Source organism: Ranitomeya variabilis, chromosome 1 (assembly GCF_051348905.1).
Source record: "Ranitomeya variabilis isolate aRanVar5 chromosome 1, aRanVar5.hap1, whole genome shotgun sequence".
In the NCBI taxonomy this organism is placed as follows: Eukaryota; Metazoa; Chordata; class Amphibia; order Anura; family Dendrobatidae; genus Ranitomeya; species Ranitomeya variabilis.
Genome location: NC_135232.1, coordinates 875,192,148 through 875,214,448, shown reverse-complemented (window position 1 = coordinate 875,214,448; position 22,301 = coordinate 875,192,148). Strand labels below are relative to the sequence as shown.

The window sequence follows — 22,301 nt, the reverse complement described above, 5'->3', positions numbered from 1 at the left end:
ACTTCATATTAGGGGGAAAAAATACTCCCTCAAACTAGTTAAATACAGTTAAAAATGCTATCCAGTTAATAGGGTGAAATAGATATGATTTCATGACTTGATTAAACTTATCAAAATTAGTGCAAAGGATGTAAATCTAAATAGTTACAGAGTTACTGACCATTAAATGCTTATTGTCAGACATTGTTGAGGGCCCAACTTATGTGATTATTAGTAATGACTGTGCTTTAAAGTCACTTTATCTTGTTGGTTCAAATTAATATAGTAGTTAAGGGTGGTCCTAAACAGTGACTGATAGACATATGTAACTGAGTACACAGAGCTGTCAATCTCAGTCGCCCCTTTAAGTCCTAACCCTTGAACAAACAGGGATTTCATTAAATTCATATTCCACATTCTCCAGCACTTATACTAAAAAATATATATGGATTTCTTACAACTTTGGTAGATGACGATGATGTGGTTTTTCAGTTATCTGGATAATAAGGGTCAACATATTTTTGTTTTTTGGGGCATTTTCTGATACAATTTTATGTGTAAATAAAGTATAATGGCAGCATAAAGACTTTCAGATTATACAATGATTCTTAAGACAAGAACAACAGGGCTTTGAGAAAACGATCAAAGAATGATTTATGTGAGATGTCCTTAAATGAACTCTAATTGGGTGCAATGCCAAATATCCAATTGTGCCAGATTCTTTTTCCTGATCATGAAGATTTAAAATGAGCGAGTGGCCATTGCTTCCCGCTGTGATAGCAGCATACCCCTGAGAGCAGGAGAAGCCCGGTCCCTGGTAATCAGCTCATCAGTCTCTCCTTAAATAGTGGTGTTTATCTATTCCCTTAATTCTTTTCTCTACTTATTTATATTTTTATGGATGTGAGGAAGATATAAGCAATGCAGATGAGCTAAATCAACATCCAATCTAAGTCAGTGTTAGTGGTCATGCCATGGAACACTGACGAGGATACAATATGTTTTAGTACGTGCATCTATATTATTTATTTTCTTTCGGAATCTGATGGATATAGCCAAGCGCACCATCATTTTCATAAATCCTATAAACTGGTACAAGGAGGAAGCCACTTTATTGAAACAAGGGTTACAGGATCCTCCCTGCTCTTGATCGGTGGGGTTTTATCAGTGGAACCCCTCAGCAATTTTTGGGACAGCCCCTCTGGGCTTTCAAGTGGCACATAAGCATATCAGATACACATCTGTAAGTTACATAGTGCCAAAAAGAATCAACCCTGTCAACCCTGACTCTATGCTTCTGTGTTCTACAGTCACAGATCCTACATTGATGTGTCATGTCACATGAGGCCCCTATACAATAGTTGATCTGTCACAGGAGCACTTCTGAAATGTTTTTTCTATGGGAACCTCAGACTCAGGCCGGAGTCGCACAAATGTTCTCTGTATGGTCATCAGTGTGTAATGGGATGATGAGATTTTCTTGCACCTATGTATCTGTATGACATCTGTAGGACATCCATATGGCTTTACATTTCTCACTGCTTTTCTACAGGAATTTAATGGCTCAATGGGCAGAAATGAAGAAAACACTTGTCAGAGTGCTAAGTGATGTTTTCTCGCATAGCAGTCATCAGTATTGCACGCTAGTGTGACTCTGGCCTAACAAGGATAATGCCTGGACCACACCAGACAGATCAAGGTAATGCTTGGGCCTCAACATCGGAGGTGAAAATCTTTGAATTGCCTTTTTTTTGTCTTCTGAATCCACTAGAAAAAAGTTCAAAATAAGTCAATTGTCAATAAACTAAAAATTACTGGAGCCATCTAAAGGAATGCGTAGAATATCTTTTCTGCTGCACCTCATCAAAAACTAGGGGCTGTGCACAAAAATCATAGCATCTTACGATTTCAGGCAAGTGAATGGGATTTATAGAAATCTCATGCACACTGTGCTTTTTTTAAGTTAACCCAAGATAAAAACATAATAAGCAAATACTGTGCAGTAAATTAATAGCAATAGTACGTGAAAATAATATAGGGTGCCAAGTTGATATAATTTTGATACAAAAAAGTATAAGTTATTCAGCTACGTCATGGTGACCCTATTCGGGATGGTCCTAACCTCTAGTATTAAAACCTTACCATTTGTCAAGTGATGTAATGTGAATAAGGGTACTGTCACACAGTGGCACTTTGGTCGCTACGACGGTACGATCCGTGACGTTCCAGCGATATCCATACGATATCGCTGTGTCTGACACGCTACTGCGATCAGGGACCCCGCTGAGAATCGTACGTCGTAGCAGATCATTTGGAACTTTATTTCGTCGTTATTACTGACTGCCAGCCGGAAAGTAAGAGCAGATCACAGCGGTGACGTCACCGCTGTGATCTGCTTTCACTTTACGGCGGCACTCAGTCAGAGCGGGAAGCAGACGGCAAGGGACCTGAAGGACACCGGAATGTGAGTATGTACGTTTTTTTTTTTTTTTTTTACTTTTACGCTGGTAACCAGGGTAAACATCGGGTTACTAAGCGCAGCCCTGCGCTTAGTAACCCGATGTTTACCCTGGTTACCCGGGACCTCGGCATCGTTGGTCGCTGGAGAGCGGTCTGTGTGACAGCTCCCCAGCGACCACACAATGACTTTCCAACGATCACGGCCAGGTTGTATCGCTGGTCGTGATCGTTGGAAAGTTGCAGAGTGTGACAGTACCCTAAGGGCATGAATATAATGTCCAGCTCAAAGGAAAGGGAGGCAATACTTTTATTTGAAGAGGGCAAAAAACAAACAAAACTGAAGCAAGAAACCTATACATGGTGAAATGGCTTTTACAATCATTACGATTATTATTGTTTATTTATTATTAAAGCGCCATATATTCCATGGTGCTTTACATGTGAGGAGGGGTATACATAATAAAAAACAAGTAGAGTAATCTTAAACAATACAAGTCACGACTATTGACTAGTCACGACTGCCCGCGAGGGTTCACAATCTATATTTTTATACTTTTTTTTTGTCAAAAATTATGCTAACTAAGCACCCGATATTGTTTTCATTCACTATTGTTATTTATTTACTGCAGCGTGTTTGCTTATTATGTTTTTATCCTGGGTTTCTGTTTAGTCGCCAGTGTGAACATGTGCCTACATGTTGCATGCACACCAATTTATATTCCAGGTCATCTCTTTAGGCTTTTGGTTTCAGTTTTTTTTTACTCTGAGGCCATGTGCACACGTTCAGTATTTTTTGCATTTTTTTCGCGTTTTTTCGCTATAAAAACGTGAAAAACACGCTTACATATGCCTCCTATAATTTACAGTGTATTCCGCATTTCTTGTGCAAATGTTGCATTTTTTTCCGCGAAAAAAATCGCATCGCGGAAAAGAAAGCAACATGTTCATTAAAATTGCGGAATTGCAGGGATTCCGCACACCTAGGAGTGCATTGATCTGCTTACTTTCCGCACGGGGCTGTGCACACCATGCGGGAAGTAAGCAGATTATGTGCGGTTGGTACCCAGGGTGGAGGAGAGGAGACTCTCCTCCACGGACTGGGCACCATATAATTGGTAAACAAAAAAGAATTAAAATAAAAAATAGTCATATACTCACCTTCGATAGCCCCGGAGTCTTCCCGCCTCTCAGCGGTGTATGCTGCCGCTTCCATTCCCATAGATGGTGTGTGTGAAGGACCTGCGATGACGTCGCGGTCTAGAGATTGGTCGCGTGACCGCGACGTCATCGAAGGTCCTGCACACACACACCATCTATAGGAACGGAAGCCGCTGAGGAGATCGGCTGTCTGCAGGTGAGTATAACCATTTTTTTATTTTTTTTATTATTTTTAAACATTCTATCTTTTACTATTGATGCTGCATAGGCAGCATCTATAGTAAAAAGTTGTGACCAACCTGTCAGTCAGTTTTCCAAGCGATGCTACAGATCGCTTGGAAAACGTTAGCATTCTGCAAGCTAATTTCGCTTGCAAAATGCTAAAAAAAAAAAGTGAAAAAAAAACCGCAAAAAAAAAAATGCGGATTTCTTGCAGAAAATTTCCGGTTTTCTTCAGGAAATTTCTGCAAGAAATCCTGACGTGTGCACATACCCTGACACGTTGTGGATTTGAAAAACGTACCGCAATTTCTCTTACAAGAACCTTGGGTATCATGTGTGGATTTTTCCCTTAGATTTGCATTAGATGCAGATAATCCACAGGTAAAAAACGCATGTGAATTTTAAGTACATTTTCGCCGCAGACACTCCTCAAAAATGCATGTAATCCGCACATGACTGTCAATAAAGTTGTCAGATCCAAGTGCCAGGAAATAACAAATACATAGCAACTTAGGTTTTACATTTGACATACCAACAAGAGACAAAAATTGCAGTGTCAAAAATGTGATAAAAACACACGTAATAAAATGCAATGAAAAAATGCAAGCAGCCTAATTTAGCAAATAAGTGCAAAAAATCTGCAACATCAAAAACTCACCAAATACTCAGTGTGAACCCAGTTCTTTCAAGTGAAGAGACACCCATACAGAACTCAGCCATTGGAGTAACAAGTACGATAAATAATATCCAAATGTCTTGATACATAAAAACAACATCTCAAACAAAAATGTGTAAGAGCTCAGTATCAGTTATTAAAGAAAATTGTACTGAAAGTTTGGTGGTTACCTCACCCCTGCTGTGTGCAAACACTAGAATAACAGTGTGCATCAGCTTCCCTCCATCTCGGCATTCTGCCAACACAACATGTACTGCTGATTGTATAACTGTACTATGGCTGCCAAAGATGTGCAGATGGGCGACACACCTCATCCTTTAGAAGATCTCTCAGCCAACTGCCAACAAACCTGTTGGGGCAGGGATTGTAGAGAAAATATCAGCACACAAAGATGAAGGATTTGGGTAAAGGCAAAGTTAGGACTCACGTGCACAGTTGGGTTTTGTGCAAAGAGCATGTACAATTATCTGTATGGTCATCTCTACTTAAGAGATGCGTTGTACAGCCAACGTGCAAATACAGACATGCTATAAGGTGCTTAAAAATAAGGCTGAGTTTACATGAGCATTATGAAGTCCATTCTGTTGCATATTAGAAAAACGATGAACGGAAGTGATCCTTTAAATGACATTATGGTTTCCATAATGGTGTCCTCCACTTTACCAGAATAGTTTTGCATTTGGAACATATTATAAAATGTGCGATGAAAGCTCATAATATATTCTCCAACACAAATTTCAATCTAGCCTATAGCACAATTACAGTCATGTGGCACTTACCTATGTAACATTTCAAATTGTCCTTAGGCCTACCTGGGGGCTTAACTATAATGGGTGGACAGGCTTCGGTCGCACCCAATCCCTGGAAGCTAGGAGGGTCTGAAAGGTTCATTTTACACATTTGACAGAACTAATACTATTAAGGGCCTATGATAGCATTGGGGCCCACAAGCTTTTGTTATTATACTGTATGTGCATATTGCATACTTCCATCCACATTCCAACTACATCTGCTTGTCCTCATCCAGTGAACTAAAAGAGGCCAAGCAGGAAATATGAAAATTGCAAATGTATTACGTAAGCCTGGACATGTCTAGGCAGAATGTGGTCAAAAGTTTGCAAATTGAATACTTGCGGTAACATGACCGCCCACTTTCGGTACTAGCATTGGAGAATGCAGAATTGCACCCCAAGTCCAGTACACCTTTAAAGAAAATCCTCCATAGGATCCCAATAGAATAAAAGACAAACAAGCAAAAAAAAAAATATTACTGTATACTGCATGTGTATCTCTATAAATGGAAAGGTCAGTCTGCTGTTATTACCTATACAGTCCAATAAGTGGTGTACAGGCATATGCCAGCCTACAGGGAGGCCAGTAGACATCCTTTTGTTATAAAACTTTCTGTGGGCCTTATTGCAAGTATCGTATTGCATTCATAATGCAGACTCGGTGCTTAGACTTCTCATGATTATACCAAACTTGACTCAGGCTAGCATAGCATAGCATTCTGGTTGGTAAACAGATCTGGTTATTGTGACTAATATGGATACTTAAATATGCCTATAATAAAAATGTGTGTGAAATGCAGCATTTCAACGCATGTATAAAATGTAACAATTATTACTTTTTTTTTTTTTTTTAAAGTCACCAAAAATACATGTAAAATAAAACACTAGTCAGATTTATGATGACTGTCATATCATATTGCAGTGTAAGAAAAAAGTTTTAACCCCTTAAAGTTCAGTGACGGATATATCTGACACTGGACGCTCCCCCTGCTTGGTTCGGGCTCCTGGGATGAGCCTGCACCTTTTCCAGCACATGACAGCTGATTTGATCAGCTGTCATTTGCTCCTAAGAGCCGCAGATGGAATCATGATCCACCTGCCGCTATTAACATGTTAAATGCCTCTGTTAAACTCTGACAGCGGCATTTAACATGCACACGCAGAATCTGCCAACTGATGGAATAGTACGTCAGCTGGCAGATCCCCTGCTTTGAGGTGGGCTCCGGCGGTGAGCCCACCTCAAAGCCGCGACATGTCAGCTGTTTTGTACAGCTGACATTTCCGCGCAATGAGCGCGAGCAGAATTGCGATCCGCCCGCGCCCATTAACTAGTTAAATGCCGCTGTCAAGCGCTGACAGCGGCATTTGACTAGCGCTCCTGGCCGCGCAGCCGAAAGTGCTCGCACCGCTGACCCCGTCACACATGATCGGGGGTCAGCGGTGCATTGCCATAACAACCAGAGGATATGGAGATATATATATATATATATATATATATATATATATATATATATATATATATATATATATATATATATATATATATATATATATATATATGTGATCATCCCCCATTCAAAATAAAAACAAAAAAACTAAATTAAAAAAATCAACTATACGCATATTTGGTATCGCCACGTTCAGAGTTACCTGATCAATATATAAAAATAATTAATCCAATTGGTAAATGGTGTGGCGAGAAAAAAAAAAATAAAAATCAAAGCACCAGAATTATGTTTTTTTTGGTCGCTGCAACATTGCAATAAAATGCAATAACAGACGATCAAAAGACTGTATCTGCACATAAATGGTATCAAGAAAAACATCAGATTGGTGTGCATAAAAAATAAGCAAAATGCAAGCCCATTGTGGCTGTATTGACGGAAAAATGAGCTTATTTCTTTTGCAAAAAGATAAAAAAAAGGTACAAAAGTAAAATTGTCTCCAAGGGCGAGGGGTTAATGTAACATTCAGACGCCCAAGAAAAAATTATGAAAAATTCAGTTAGACTGGAATTACAAGGTGAATTTTTGTGGCAGTTTTTCTTTTGTGCTTTTCCATTATGGCATCTAAATTTCAATAACAGCATTTGTAATTTCAGCCTCAAATATGCCTTGTACAATGGAGTGAAGTTTTTCCTAAACCACTGTGTGTGAAACCAGCCAGGGGGTCTTTTTTCACACAAAGTGAAACAAAGAAAAGATACAATGAAAGGAAGCCCTGTGGGAGACTGGTTATATGTGAAAAATGAGATACAGAATAACCATTTTGAGACAGCCACCCAAATTGCAATGAAAAGTGATTTATTTTATTTTATTTTTTTTAAGGGGGAGATTGAGAGCGTTTGGTCTGTTAAAAAAGCTGGCCAGGATCATCCTGGATGTATAATTTATGATACAATTGAACATGAATCTGGTCCAGATAAATGGTGGTCTTGTGAAAGAGGTGGTCTTTTGGAGAAGTGTTCTTTATTTCAGGTGAAGTAGAAGGTCCCTGTGCAGAAATGGCTTATGAGCCATTGCTGTTCAGCTGCTAATTTAGTAAGTATGATAAAGCTCTATTACTATGACTCTCTGGTTCACAGAAAATGAAGGCCCCAATTCCTTAAGACTGGTATTTCATATGCCAGTGTAATTGAGGAGTGTGCAAAAATAAGGTGTGCTAAATTCATTTAGAGGCCCACGCCACCAACTACCATATTTTTCCGACTATAAGACGCACTTTTTCTCAAAAAAATTGTGAGGAAAATGGGGGGGTGCGTCTTATAGTTGGAACGTAGGCTTACTGACATTGTGGCGGCGACAAAGGTGCGGGGATGATGTGGCGCGGTGACCGGTATGGCGTGAGCAGGGTCCCGTCCACATTTGAGGTGAATCCGCAGCCCGGTATTGAAGGAGAGCAGCAGAGCTGGGTGAGTTACGGTTTTCCCGGTGGCGGCCGCCATCTTCCTGAGGCCGCGCGTGTGGAGATTGAGTTTTCTGCTTTCTGGGGCTTCAGGAAAATGGTCACGGGAGGCCGTGCGTGCTCAGATAGAGATCGCGGTGGCCATTTTCCTGAAGCAGAGTTCGCAGATTGAGATCTCGGCTTCAGGAAAATGGCCGCGGCGATCTCCATCTGCGCACGCGCGGTCTCCCGCGGCCATTTTCCTGAAGCCCTGGGAAGCAGAGTACTGAATCTGCACACGCGTGGCCCCTGAAAGATGGCCGCCGCCGCCACCGGAAAAACCGTAACTCACCCAGATCTGCTGCTTTCCTTCAATAGCAGGCCGTGGATTCACCTCAAATGTGGACGGGACCCTGCTCACGCCATACCGGTCACCGTGCCACATCATCCCCGCACCTCTGTCACCGCCACAATGCTGGTAAGCCCGCCGCCACCGGGAAAACCGTGACTCACCCAGCTCTGCTGCTCTCCTGGCTCTCCTTCAATACTGCCGTGGTGTCACCTCAAATGTGGAAGGGACCCTGGCCACCGCCACCTGAGGAAGTGACCGCACATCTGCTGCCGCCACAGCACTGCCGCAACCTCCCCATGGACACCAGGCCTTGGCGTCGCCCACCTAAGCAGGATGGGACCCTGCTCAGGTGCACGCCGTTCCGCCCACCGCACCTCAGCATCACCTCACCTCTGCCACCACCATGCCTCCTGTGACCCTGCTCTGCCACTGCCTGCCCTCAGGTAAGAGATCTTAAATTCAGACAATAAGGCCGGGGTCACACTAGACCGTAATACGGACGAGTGCTATGCGATAAAAAATCGCATAGCACTCGGCCCAATGTTAATCTATGGTGCAGCTCCCATCATCCGATATTTTCTCCACCGTATTTCGGATCCGAGGGAACTCGCAGCAGGCTGCGATTGTCAGCGTATCTCGGCCGAGACTCGCCAATGCAAGTCTATGGGTGCGAGAAAAAATCGGATTACACACGGACCATGCATGTGCATTGCGAGAAATACGCAGCGGTGTTCTATAGAAAAGCCGGTAATTCAATTGCCGGCTTTGCATTTCTCCTTCACAAACCCGACAGGATATGAGACATGGTTTACATACAGTAAACCATCTCATATCCCCTTTTTTTTGCATATTCCACACTACTAATGTTAGTAGTGTGTATGTGCAAAATTTGGCCGCTGTAGCTGCTCAAATAAAGGGTTAAATGGCGGAAAAAATTGGCGTGGGCTCCCGCGCAATTTTCTCCGCCAGAATGGTAAAGCCAGTGACTGAGGGCAGATATTAATAGCCAGGAGAGGGTCCATGGTTATTGGCCCCCCCGTGGCTAAAAACATCTGCCCCCAGCCACCCCAGAAAAGGCACATCTGGAAGATGCGCCTATTCTGGCACTTGGCCACTCTCTTCCCACTCCCTGTAGCGGTGGGATATGGGGTAATGAAGGGTTAATGCCACCTTGCTATTGTAAGGTGACATTAAGCCAGATTAATAATGGAGAGGCGTCAATTATGACACCTATCCATTATTAATCCAATTGTTTGAAAGGGTTAAAAAACACACACACACACATGATTTAAAAGTATTTTAATGAAATAAACACAGCGGTTGTTTTAATATTTTATTGCTCTCTCATTCCATTTTCAGACCCTCGCTTGGCAAAACAATAAACACACAACATACATACCCTCTCTGATGAACTGTCACGTCCCACGAAGTAATCCATCGGAAGGGGTTAACTAATATTAAAGGCAGAGCTGCGATAATCCACTCGCTCGTGCCTGTAATCCCCGGGTGCTGAAAGGAAAGCAGTGATGTGTACTTACATTCAGTCGCGGTGATGCGCCTCTGCTGGATGTTCTCATGAACTGCAGCCTGGGAACTTTTCCCCAGGCTCCAGGTCATATGAGGACATCCACCAGGGGGCGCATCACCGCGACTGAAGGAAATGTAGGTCAATGACCTATGGTTACCTTCAGTCGCGGTGATGCGCCCCCTGGTGGATGTCCTCATATGACCTGGAGCGTGGGAAAAAGTTCCCAGGCTGCAGTTCATGAGAACATCCAGCAGGGGCGCATCACCGCGAATGAATGTAAGTACACATCACTGCTTTCCTTTCAGCACCCGGGGATTACAGGCACGAGCGAGTGGATTATCGCAGCTCTGCCTGTAATATTAGTTAACCCCTTCAGATGGATTACTTCGTGGGACGTGACAGTTCATCAGAGAGGGTATGTATATTGTGTGTTTATTGTTTTGCAAAGCGAGGGTCTGAAAATGGAATGAGAGAGCAATAAATTATTAAAACAACCGCTGTGTTTATTTCATTAAAATACTTTTTAATCATGTGTGTGTGTGTTTTTTAACCCTTTCAAACAATTGGATTAATAATGGATAGGTGACATAATTGACGCCTCTCCATTATTAATCTGGCTTAATGTCACCTTACAATAGCAAGGTGGCATTAACCCTTCATTACCCCATATCCCACCGCTACAGGGAGTGGGAAGAGAGTGGCCAAGTGCCAGAATAGGCGCATCTTCCAGATGTGCCTTTTCTGGGGTGGCTGGGGGCAGATGTTTTTAGCCACGGGGGGGCCAATAACCATGGACCCTCTCCTGGCTATTAATATCTGCCCTCAGTCACTGGCTTTACCACTCTGGCGGAGAAAATTGCGCGGCAGCCCACGCCAATTTTTTCCGCCATTTAACCCTTTATTTGAGCAGCTACAGCGGCCAAATTTTGCACATACACACTACTAACATTAGTAGTGTGGAATATGCAAAAAAAATGGGAATATGAGATGGTTTACTGTATGAAAACCATGTCTCATATCCTGTCGGGTTTGTGAAGGAGAAATGCAAAGCCGGCAATTGAATTACCGGCTTTTCACAGATATCGCGCTGAATGAAATATAAATACAGAATATATATATATGTGTCTCAATGACATATATATATATATATATATATATATATATATACTGTATATATGTTTTATATATATATATATATATATATATATATATATATATATATATATATATACTGTATATATGTTTTCCCGAACATTTGAGCACATAAATCCATTAGATGTCGGTTTTGCAAGCTTGCGAGAAAATCTCGGCATACGGATGCCATACGGATGTCACACGGATCATTTGATGCGAGGAAATTGCATCCTCGCACTGCACACGGATCACTGTTTTTGAAACATTTGTGCGATTCTCGGCCGTGAAAAACAGACCGTTTTTTTATACGTTAAGTGTGTCCCCGGCCTAAGACGGACCCCCATCTTATAAAAAATATTTTTTTCTGCAATGTTCACCCCAAATTTGGGGTGCGTCTTATGGTCCGAAAAATACGGTAAATTTGCTGCATCTTTTCAGTGGCGTGCTCCTCTGTGCACCTCGCCAGAATTGTTATTTCATTTGGGAACTATTTCACCATTTCTGGCATAATGTATATGCCACTTCAGCATACAGCTTGCCATGCGTGCCAGCTGGACAGAGGGTCCTGTTGTTTTTTTTTCAACATCCCACTGTGACAGTTGCTGCTCATCATGTACAGCATCATCAATCTTGTCACCATTTTTATTCTGTCAGTCTTGTCATCTGCTTCTGCCTGGGATAAGGCAATGTCCCCTTCCACATCCACTGCTCCTCCTCCTTCACCTCCCCAGCATGCTTCTGCATGTAGCATTGACCTTGTGGGTCTCCAACAGCCACAAGGCTCAGATGTACATGTACAAGGTGCTGTTCTTTCTCAGAATTCATCAATAACATCGAGTTAGGAAACCTTAGTGCTCTTATTTTTTTTTTTTTCATTTATGGGGCCCCTTGCTGTTCTGACAGGTTTATTCTTACTTTGTGCAAAAATTTATGTCAAAGCATTTGTGAAATAAAGTTTATTACATAATTTTCTCAGCAAGTCAAACATGTTCCATTATATTTGATTGCTGTTATCTTACCTTTATTCTGACTTCATGAGCCTTTGGTGGAGCTACTTCAATCACTTCAATGCTGAGGGGCTTGCATGGTTCCCAGGCAACAGCGGCCTTGCATTTAATGACCTTAAACAGAAAACCATTGCTTTGGATAATGTTTCATATAATTATCTAACAAGAGTATTGTGAACATGGTAAAACGCCCATGGATTTATGACTAGTCATGTCAGCACAGAAATCTTACATAACAGTTTGCCCTGTGGACATTTAAAAGAGAAATGCAGCTGTAACTACTTATAAGATGGTATTCACCAGCTGCAACTCTGAGCAAGCAGCCATTGCTATCCAAGAAAATTGGATGTGTAGTTTTATAAAGCTTAATATTATTGCTGTTTACGATTACTTTTTTAATAATATAAAATATACAATAAAAAAGTAAAGTTCAGTTATAGGTCACTTTATTACAGTGCATTTATAAATATATTGTGGATATAGAGAAAAAACTCTTATTTGTATTTATTCACATTAGACCATTTTCAGATGGCCTTCTGTTTTCAGTATTTTGCATCGATATTTGACTAAGTTCACATGAGCATTTAAAAAAAAATCATCTGAATTTCATTCAGGGAAAAAATGTTTTTGCTATATCTATTGTCATCTGTATGCCATGCATTTTTATATATCAGCAGATAATAAAATTTACAAGACCAAGTTCACTATACTATGTTAATAATGTCAATTTCTCCATAAAAATTGGTTGCTGTACTGATAATGTCTCTGAAACACAAAGTAAGGCCGGTGTCACACTTGCAACTGCAATGCGAGAAACTTGCCTCAATATCCGGCACTGCCGCCGGTGGTCCGGACCGGAGCTTTCAGCTGCATAGAAACACATGCAGATGCACATTCTGGTTCCAAGTGCCAGCGGCAGTGCCGGATATTGAGGCGAGTTTCTCGCATCGCAGTTGCAAGTGTGACACCGGCCTATGGAAGAGACCTGTGCATGCGGTTAATTAATATCATTGCAAGTGATTGATTTAGTTCAGATGAAGGTTTTTAAAAGCAGCATTGCGATTTTTCGGATCAGATTTGCCAATTAACCCCTTAAGCCCCGAGGGTGGTTTGCACGTTAATGACCGGGCCAATTTTTACAATTCTGACCACTGTCCCTTTATGAGGTTATAACTCTGGAACGCTTCAACGGATCTTGGCGATTCTGACAATGTTTTCTTGCTGCATATTGTACTTCATGTTAGTGGTAAAATTTCTTCGATATAACTTGTGTTTATTTGTGAAAAAAACGAATATTTGGCGAAAATTTTGAAAATTTCGCAATTTTCCAACTTTGAATTTTTATGCCCTTAAATCACAGACATATGTCACACAAAATGCTTAACAAATAACATTTCCCACATGTCTACTTTACATCAGCACAATTTTGGAACCAAAATTTTTTTTGTGACGGAGTTATAAGGGTTAAAAGTTGACCAGCAATTTCTCATTTTTACAACACCATTTTTTTTTAAGGACCACATCTCATTTGAAGTCATTTTGACGGGTCTATATGATAGAAAATACCCAAGTGTGACACCATTCTAAAAACTGCACCCCTCAAGGTACTCAAAACCACTTTCAAGAAGTTTATTAACCCTTCAGGTGTTTCACAGGAATTTTTGGAATGTTTAAATAAAAATGAACATTTAACTTTTTTTCACACAAAATTTATTTCAGCTCCAATTTGTTTTATTTTACCAAGGGTAACAGGAGAAAATAGACCCCAAAAGTTGTTGTACAATTTGTCCTGAGTACGCTGATACCCCATATGTGGGGGTAAACCACAGTTTGGGCGCATGGCAGAGCTTGGAAGCAAAGGAGCGCCATTTGACTTTTCAATGCAAAATTGACTGGAATTGAGATGGGACGCCATGTTGCATTTGGAGAGCCCCTGATATGCCTAAACATTGAAACCCCTAACAAGTGACACCATTTTGGAAAGTAGACCCCCTAAGGAACTTATCTAGATGTGTGGTGAGCACTTTGACCCAACAAGTGCTTTACAGAAGTTTATAATGCAGAGCCGTAAAAATAAAAAATCATATTTTTTCACAAAAATTATCTTTTCACCCCCAATTTTTTATTTTCCCAAGGGTGAGAGAAGAAATTGGACCCCAAAAATTGTTGTGCAATTTGTCCTGAGTACGCTGATACCCCATATGTGGGTGTAAACCATTGTTTGGGCGCAGGGCAGAGCTCGGAAGGGAAGGAGCGCCATTTGACTTTTCAATGCAAAATTGACTGGAATTGAGATGGGACGCCATGTTGCGTTTGGAGAGCCCCTAATGTGCCTAAACATTGAAACCCCCCACGAGTGACACCATTTTGGAAAGTAGACCCCTTAAGGAACTTATCTAGATGTGTGTTGAGCACTTTGACCCAACAAGTGCTTCACAGAAGTTTATAATGCAGAGCCGTAAAAATAAAAAATCATATTTTTTCACAAAAATGATCTTTTCACCCCCATTTTTTTATTTCCCCAAGGGTAAGAGAAGAAATTAGACCACAAAAGTTGTTGTGCAATTTGTCCTGAGTACGACGATACCCCATATGTGGGGGTAAACCACTGTTTGGGTGCATAGCAGAGCTCGGAAGGGAAGGAGCGCTATTTGACTTTTCAATGCAAAATTGACTGGAATTAAGATGGGATGCCATGTTGCATTTGGAGAGCCCCTGATGTGCCTAAACATTAAAAAACCCCACAAGTGACACCATTTTGGAAAGTAGACCCCCTAAGGAACTTATCTAGATGTGTTTTGAGAGCTTTGAACCCCCAAGTGTTTCACTACAGTTTATAACGCAGAGCCGTGAAAATAAAAATTATTTTTTTTTTCACAAAAATTATTTTTTAGCCCCCAGTTTTGTATTTTCACAAGGGTATCAGGATAAATTGGACCCCAAAAGTTGTTGTCCAATTTGTCCTGAGTACGCTGATACCCCCTATGTGGGGGGGAACCACTGTTTGGGCGCATGACAGAGCTCGGAAGGGAAGGAGCGCCATTTGGAATGCAGACTTAAATGGATTGGTCTGCAGGCATCACGTTGCATTTGCAGAGCCCCTGATGTACCCAAACAGTACAAACCCCCCACAAGTGACCCCATATTGGAAACTAGACCCCCCCAAGGAACTTATCTAGATGTGTTGTGAGAACTTTGAACCCCCAAGTGTTTCACTACAGTTTATAACGCAGAGCCGTGAAAATAAAAATTATTTTTCTTTTTCACAAAAATGATTTTTTAGCCCCCAGTTTTGTATTTTCACAAGGGTATCAGGATAAATTGGACCCTAAAAGTTGTTGTCCAATTTGTCCTGAGTACGCTGATACCCCCTATGTGGGGGGAAACCACTGTTTGGGCGCATGACAGAGCTCGGAAGGGAAGGAGCGCCATTTGGACTGCAGACTTAAATGGATTGGTCTGCAGGCGTCACGTTGCATTTGCAGAGCCCCTGATGTACCCAAATAGTACAAACCCCCCACAAGTGACCCCATATTGGAAACTAGACCTCCCAAGGAACTTATCTAGATGTGTTGTGAGAACTTTGAACCCCCAAGTGTTTCACTACAGTTTACAACGCAGAGCCGTGAAAATAAAACATTTTTTTTTTCCCACAAAAATGATTTTTAGCCCCCCAAATTTTTATTTTCCCAAGGATAACAAGAGAACTTGGACCCCAGAAGTTGTTGTTCAATTTGTCCCTAGTACGCTGATACCCCATATGTTGGGGTAAACCCCTTTTTGGACGCACGGGAGAGCTCGGAAGGGAAGGAAGACTGTTTTACTTTTTCAACGCAGAATTGGCTGGAATTGAGATTGGACGCCATGTCGCGTTTGGAGAGCCCCTGATGTGCCTGAACAGTGGAAACTCCCCAATTCTACCTGAAACCCTACCCCTAACCGTTTACTGAACATTTTCTGACAGTCATAAGTGCCACGTATATAAGTGCCACGTATAAAAGTGCCACATATATAAGTGCCACGTATATAAGTGCCACGTATTTAAGAGCCACGTATTTAAGTGCCACGTATTTAAGTGCCACGTATTTCAGTGCCACGATATTTCAGTGCCACGATATTTCAGTGCCACGTATTTCAGGCACTGAAAAATACGTGGCACGTAAATACGTGGCACTTAAATACGTGGCACTTAAATACGTGGCACTTAAATACGTGGCACTTAAATACGTGGCACTTAAATACGTGGCACTTAAATACGTGGCACTTAAATACGTGGCACTTAAATACGTGGCACTTAAATACGTGGCACTTAAATACGTGGCACTTAAATACGTGGCACTTAAATACGTGGCACTTAAATACGTGGCACTTAAATACGTGGCACTTAAATACGTGGCACTTAAATACGTGGCACTTAAATACGTGGCACTTAAATACGTGGCACTTAAATACGTGGCACTTAAATACGTGGCACTTAAATACGTGGCACTTAAATACGTGGCACTTAAATACGTGGCCACTGAAATATCGTGGCACTTATATACGTATATAAATGTATATTTCAGTGCCACGTATTTCAGTGCCACGTATTTCAGGTTAGGGGTAGGGTTAGGGGTAGGGTTAGGGTTTTTTGTTTTTTTCTTGTTTTCTTGTGTTTTTCTATAAAAACGCATGCGTTTTACCGCGTTTACATGCATTTTTTCACACATGCGGTTTTTTTAAAAAACGCATGCAGATAAAAACGCAAGTGTGAAACCAGACTAAAAGACGCTTTTTATAGCAAAAAAGTTTTTGCGTCTCCACATTTTGAGACCTATAATTTTTCCACATTTTGGTCCACAGAGTCATGTGAGGTCTTGTTTTTTGCGGGACGAGTTGAAGTTTTTATTGGTAACATTTTCGGACACGTGACCATTTTTTATCACTTTTTATTCCGATTTTTGTGAGGCAGAATAACCAAAAACCAGCTATTCATGAATTTCTTTTGGGGGAGGCGTTTATACCGTTCTGCGCTTGGTAAAATTGATAAAGCAGTTTTATTCGTCGGGTCAGTACGATTACAGCGATACCTCATTTATATCATTTTTTTATGTTTTGACGCTTTTATACGATAAAAACTATTTTATAGAAAAAATAATTATTTTGGCATCGCTTTATTCTGAGGACTATAACTTTTTTATTTTTTTGCTGATGATGCTGTATGGCGGCTCGTTTTTTGCGGGACAAGATGACGTTTTCAGCGGTAACATGGTTATTTATATCCGTCTTTTTGATCACGTGTTATTCCACTTTTTGTCCGGCGGTATGGTAATAAAGCGTTGTTTTTTGCCTCGTTTTTTTTTTTTTTTTTTCTTACGGTGTTTACTGAAGGGGTTAACTAGTGGGCCAGTTTTATAGGTTGGGTCGTTACGGACGCGGCGATACTAAATATGTGTACTTTTATTGTTTTTGTTTGTTTTTTTTAGATAAAGAAATGTATTTATGGGAATAATATTTTTTTTTTTATTATTATTTATTTAGGATTTTTTTTTTTTTTTTTTTACACATGTGGAAATTTTTTTTTTTACTTTTTTACTTTGTCCCAGGGGGGGACATCACAGATCGCAGATCTGATAGTGTGCACAGCACTCTATTAGATCTGCGATCATCCTTTCATCGGAGCAGGCTGCAGCTTTCATCTGCAGCCTGCTCCGACCCGGAAGTGCTCCCTGCAGGACCCGGATACAGCCCCTCGGCCATTTTGGATCCGGGGCCTGCAGGGAGAAGACGTTCGGTACGAGGTGAGTACATCACCTTGTACCGATCGTCTCAGGGAAGCCCGCAGGGAGCCCCCTCCCTGCGCGATGCTTCCCTGTACCGCCGGTACACCGCGATCATGTTTGATCGCGGTGTGCCGGGGGTTAATGTGCCGGGGGCGGTCCGTGACCGCTCCTGGCACATAGTGCCGGATGTCAGCTGCGATATGCAGCCGACACCCGGCCGCGATCGGCCGCGCTCCCCCCGTGAGCGCGGCCGATCGCGTATGACGTACTATCCCGTCACCGGGAATTAAGTCCCAGGTCACCTTGACGGGATAGTACGTCATACGGGATTAAGGGGTTAAACTCAGTGGGTGCATGAAAAAAAAAATGGATTCCATAAGGACACCGTGTGCATATCATCAATCGCAATTATTAACAGAAAAATATATTTGGCCCTGTATGTTTTTATAATGGTTAATATTTAAAAACACAGGACATATGAATGTCATACAGTTGTCAAAAGCGGACAGATGGACCAATATGCATAATACCGGCCTCAATAGCGTTTAAAGGCAGTAAATAATAAAGCTTATGTCACATGTGCAGTTTTTGTCAGTTTTTTTTAAGCCAATAAAAGAAGCAGATATAAAAAAATCGTAGAAGTACTCGTTATTACTTTATACTTGTTTTTAGGCCTATACATATATATGCTTATTTTTACATCTTTATACTTGTTTTGGGGTCAATAAACAGCCTCAAAAATTCATTATCTTTCCAACCTTAAGGCCATGTGCACACGTTCAGGATTTTTAGCGTTTTTTTCGCGTTTTTTCGCTATAAAAACGTGATAAAAACGCGAAAAAAACGCTAACATATGCCTCCTATTATTTACAAGGTATTCCGCATTTTTTGTGCAAATGTTGCGATTTTTTCCGCGAAAAAATCGCATAGCGGAAAAAAAAGCAACATGTTCATTAAAAATGCGGAATTGCAGGGATTCCGCACACCTAGGAGTCCATTGATCTGCTTACTTCCCGCACGGGGCTGTGCCCACGATGCGGGAAGTAAGCAGATTATGTGCGGTTGGTACCCAGGGTGGAGGAGAGGAGACTCTCCTCCACGCACTGGGCACCATATAAGTGGTCAAAAAATAAGAAATAAAATAAAAAATAGGCCTATACTCACCCTCGATGTCCCGCGCAGTGTTCCCGCCTCCACTGCACGCTGCCGTTCGGTTCCTGTAGCTGATGTGCGGCGAAGGACCTAGCCGATGACGTCACTGTCCTGTGATTGGTCGTGAGCGGTCATGTGACCGCTCACGTGACCGTGACGTCACGGAAGGCCCTGTGCGCACAGACCAGCTATAGGAAGACGAACGGTCGCCGCAGATGAGATGTCTGGGTGAGTATAAGCATTTTTTATTTTTTTTATTATTTTTAAACATTCTATCTTTTACTATAGATGCTGCATAAGCTGCATCTATAGTAAAAAGTTGGTCACACTTGTCAAACAGTATGTTTGACAAGTGTGACCAACTTGTCAGTCAGTTTTCCAAGCGATGCTACAGATCGCTTGGAAAACTTAGCATTCTGCAAGCTAATTACGCTTGCAGAATGCTAAAAAAACGCGAAAAAAACGGAAAAAAACGCAAAAAAAAAAATGCGGATTTCTTGCAGAAAATTTCCGGTTTTCTTCAGGAAATTTCTGCAAGAAATCCTGAACGTGTGCACATACCCTAAAGAGTCACGTAACCTTTTTTTTTTGCTGCGTTTTATATCTTTATGTCATTTTAATTGCAAGCAGATCGGTGGGATTTGGGGTCTTTTCAGTAGGTTTTTGCCCTCAAATTTCTTGAATCCCACCCATTGAGAAGTGCACAGCTCATGAGACTGGAGCACCTTAGCTGCGTACCTGTCTGGTGGGAGGTAGGGGTGGATGATCAGTAGGGGTTGGGGGGGGTCACAGGACCCAGGACTTCATGGATCAGTTTGTAAATACAATGCCAGAAAGATATAAAACTGAAAAAGGTTTAGTTCCTCTTTAAGGAACTGCACACACTCCCTTATTGGCACAATGTTATCTCTTACGTCAGCGTTAATACTTTTCCTTCCAGACTTATAAACAGCTCACTGTATGCGAGCATAACATTCACAAAACTTTTTACAGATTTTTTTTTCTAAGATACTGTACAAATCTGCAAAGTTTCAAACATCACCATCATTAAATCATTGCATAAATGTAGGAAATAACCCAAATGCTACATATTTTCCTACAAAAAATGCAAAACTAACACACAAAAACAGTAAAGCATTGTTTCCGAAAGGCTTTTAACTAAGAAAAAATCAACATGCCAGCACAGCAGAGTAATAATAGTAATGGTGTATTACCTTTCCTACAGTGCTCATGTTGGTGCCGGTTACAGTTCTGCACACTGTTTCAGCTTTAAGTATCTTGTGTTTATCGTGTCCTGTGTGAGTATTTGCCACTCCCTGAGCTTTTTTTTTCCTCAGCCCCGAGCACTGCCTCCCAGGCAGGCTTATAAACTCTGCTGACCTGACATTTTGGCAATGTTACAGTCCACTGTACACAATGACTGCATCGTTTTGGGTTGTACCTTGACAATGATGTGTTTTCTTTATAGTTAATATTTCATCAAATGCATTATTATTTGGAGGGTAAAGTAGTTCAGATAACATTAGTCACATTCCATAATCTATAACTTAGTATGATGTGGGTCACGTAGCAAATCAGCAACTCTGGACTTTATTTCCCGCCCAAAAATCTAGTAGTAAAATCAACTTATGAGAGCCAAATGAATATGTTCAGATAACCGGGCATTTTGTGAGGAAAAACAGATAAGCAATAGCTAGAGGTTATAATAAAAAATCCATTAAAACATTAGAAAAAGAAAAAAAATCATAAATATGAGCAGAAGTTCGCTTCTATATAAAAACAAAAATAAAAAAAGGTTTCGCTAAACTTGCTATTAGCACACATTATAGTAGGCAACTCAAACTAATAAAATCCATTATACGCAAATATTTACCTATTCTGAATTAGGATTAGTGAACGTACTCAGATAAGGTGTTCTCCGAGCATGCTCGCGTGTTATCCGAGTGTCTTAGGCATGCTCGAATAATATGTTCGAGTCCACGCGCCTGCATGTCTGCCAACTGTTAGACAGCTACAACACATGCGTGAATTGCCTAAGGGCTCGTTCACACTTGCGAATAAATCGGACTAATGCAAAAGTAAAAAATTGGATTGCATTTAATCCAATGTTATTTTATGATTGTGTGTTCATCTGCGGGTTATTTTCAGCTTTGATTGGATTAAGATCCGACTATAAAACAAAACGCAGCATTTGCGATTGCATGCCAAATTCGGATCACACGCACCCATACGAGTCTATGGGTGCGTGTGAAACATTGCACTGCACTCGGATGTCACCTGTGTCCAGAGCGATTACCGCTAATGCCGGCAAAAGAGGAGATGGAGAAATTATTTTCTCCGTCTCCTCCACAGCTGTGCTGTGAGAGGATCGGAGGACAGAGCACTGACACTCGGATCATGCACACAGCAGAGCTGTAGCCGAGGGTCATTAACATATCACATCCGATGCTATACGCTCATGTGACTCCAGGCTAACAAACAGGCAATCCCCACATGTGTTGCGGATGTATAACAGCAGAGACAAACAGCCGCAAGAACTCGAACACATTATTTGCCCAAGATACTTGGATAACATCTTATCCCAGCACTTTCGCTCAACACTAATTAGGATATGAAATTTGAGAGAATTATCAAAGAAAATTGATTTCAGTCTGGGCTGAGGAAAGGTAGAACATTTCGTGATCTCTTATCCCCACATTTGTGTTTTTAGAAATAAAAATCACTACAACATGGCTAACCCTGAAGGGTTTTTATAAATGTGGTAAATAAAGATAAAATGTGTGCATTAGGGTAGAGAAAAGATGGTCTGTGGCTTTGCCACATGGAGTGAGCTGCAGTATTGGCTCTAGGGTTGAGCGAAACGGATCGGACAAATTAAAAAATCGCCGACTTTCGGCAAAGTCGGGTTTCATGAAACCCGACAGAATCCTAGTGTGGGATCGGCCATGAGGTTGCCGATCTGCGCGCAAAAGTTGTGTTTAATATGATGCTTTCAGCGCCATTTTTCAGCCAATGAAGGAGGACGCAGAGTGTGGGCAGTGTGATGACATAGGAAACCACTTGAAAGAAACATATATGTAAAGAATAAAAAAATATATAAATAAACCAAAAACCAATAATGTTCAAAATATAAATAATTTTATTTAGGAACACCAATCCAATCTGACACAACAAACGTTTAAAAAATATATAACAGA

General features: G+C 41.2%; 1 protein-coding gene across 1 annotated transcript in view; it reads right to left on the bottom strand.

The window, feature by feature from the left end:
* LOC143788238 (NADP-dependent alcohol dehydrogenase-like) overlaps nucleotides 1-20,467 on the bottom strand; it is a 58,301-nt gene extending 37,834 nt beyond the window's left edge. The window contains exons 1-2 of the mRNA XM_077277755.1: nucleotides 20,319-20,467; nucleotides 12,203-12,304 (exon numbers count right to left, since the gene is read on the bottom strand). Coding sequence (XP_077133870.1) covers nucleotides 12,203-12,304; nucleotides 20,319-20,336 — 120 coding nt within the window. The 5' untranslated portion in view covers nucleotides 20,337-20,467. The remainder of the gene's footprint in view (nucleotides 1-12,202; nucleotides 12,305-20,318) is intronic.
* Between the last annotated feature and the right edge of the window lie 1,834 nt (nucleotides 20,468-22,301).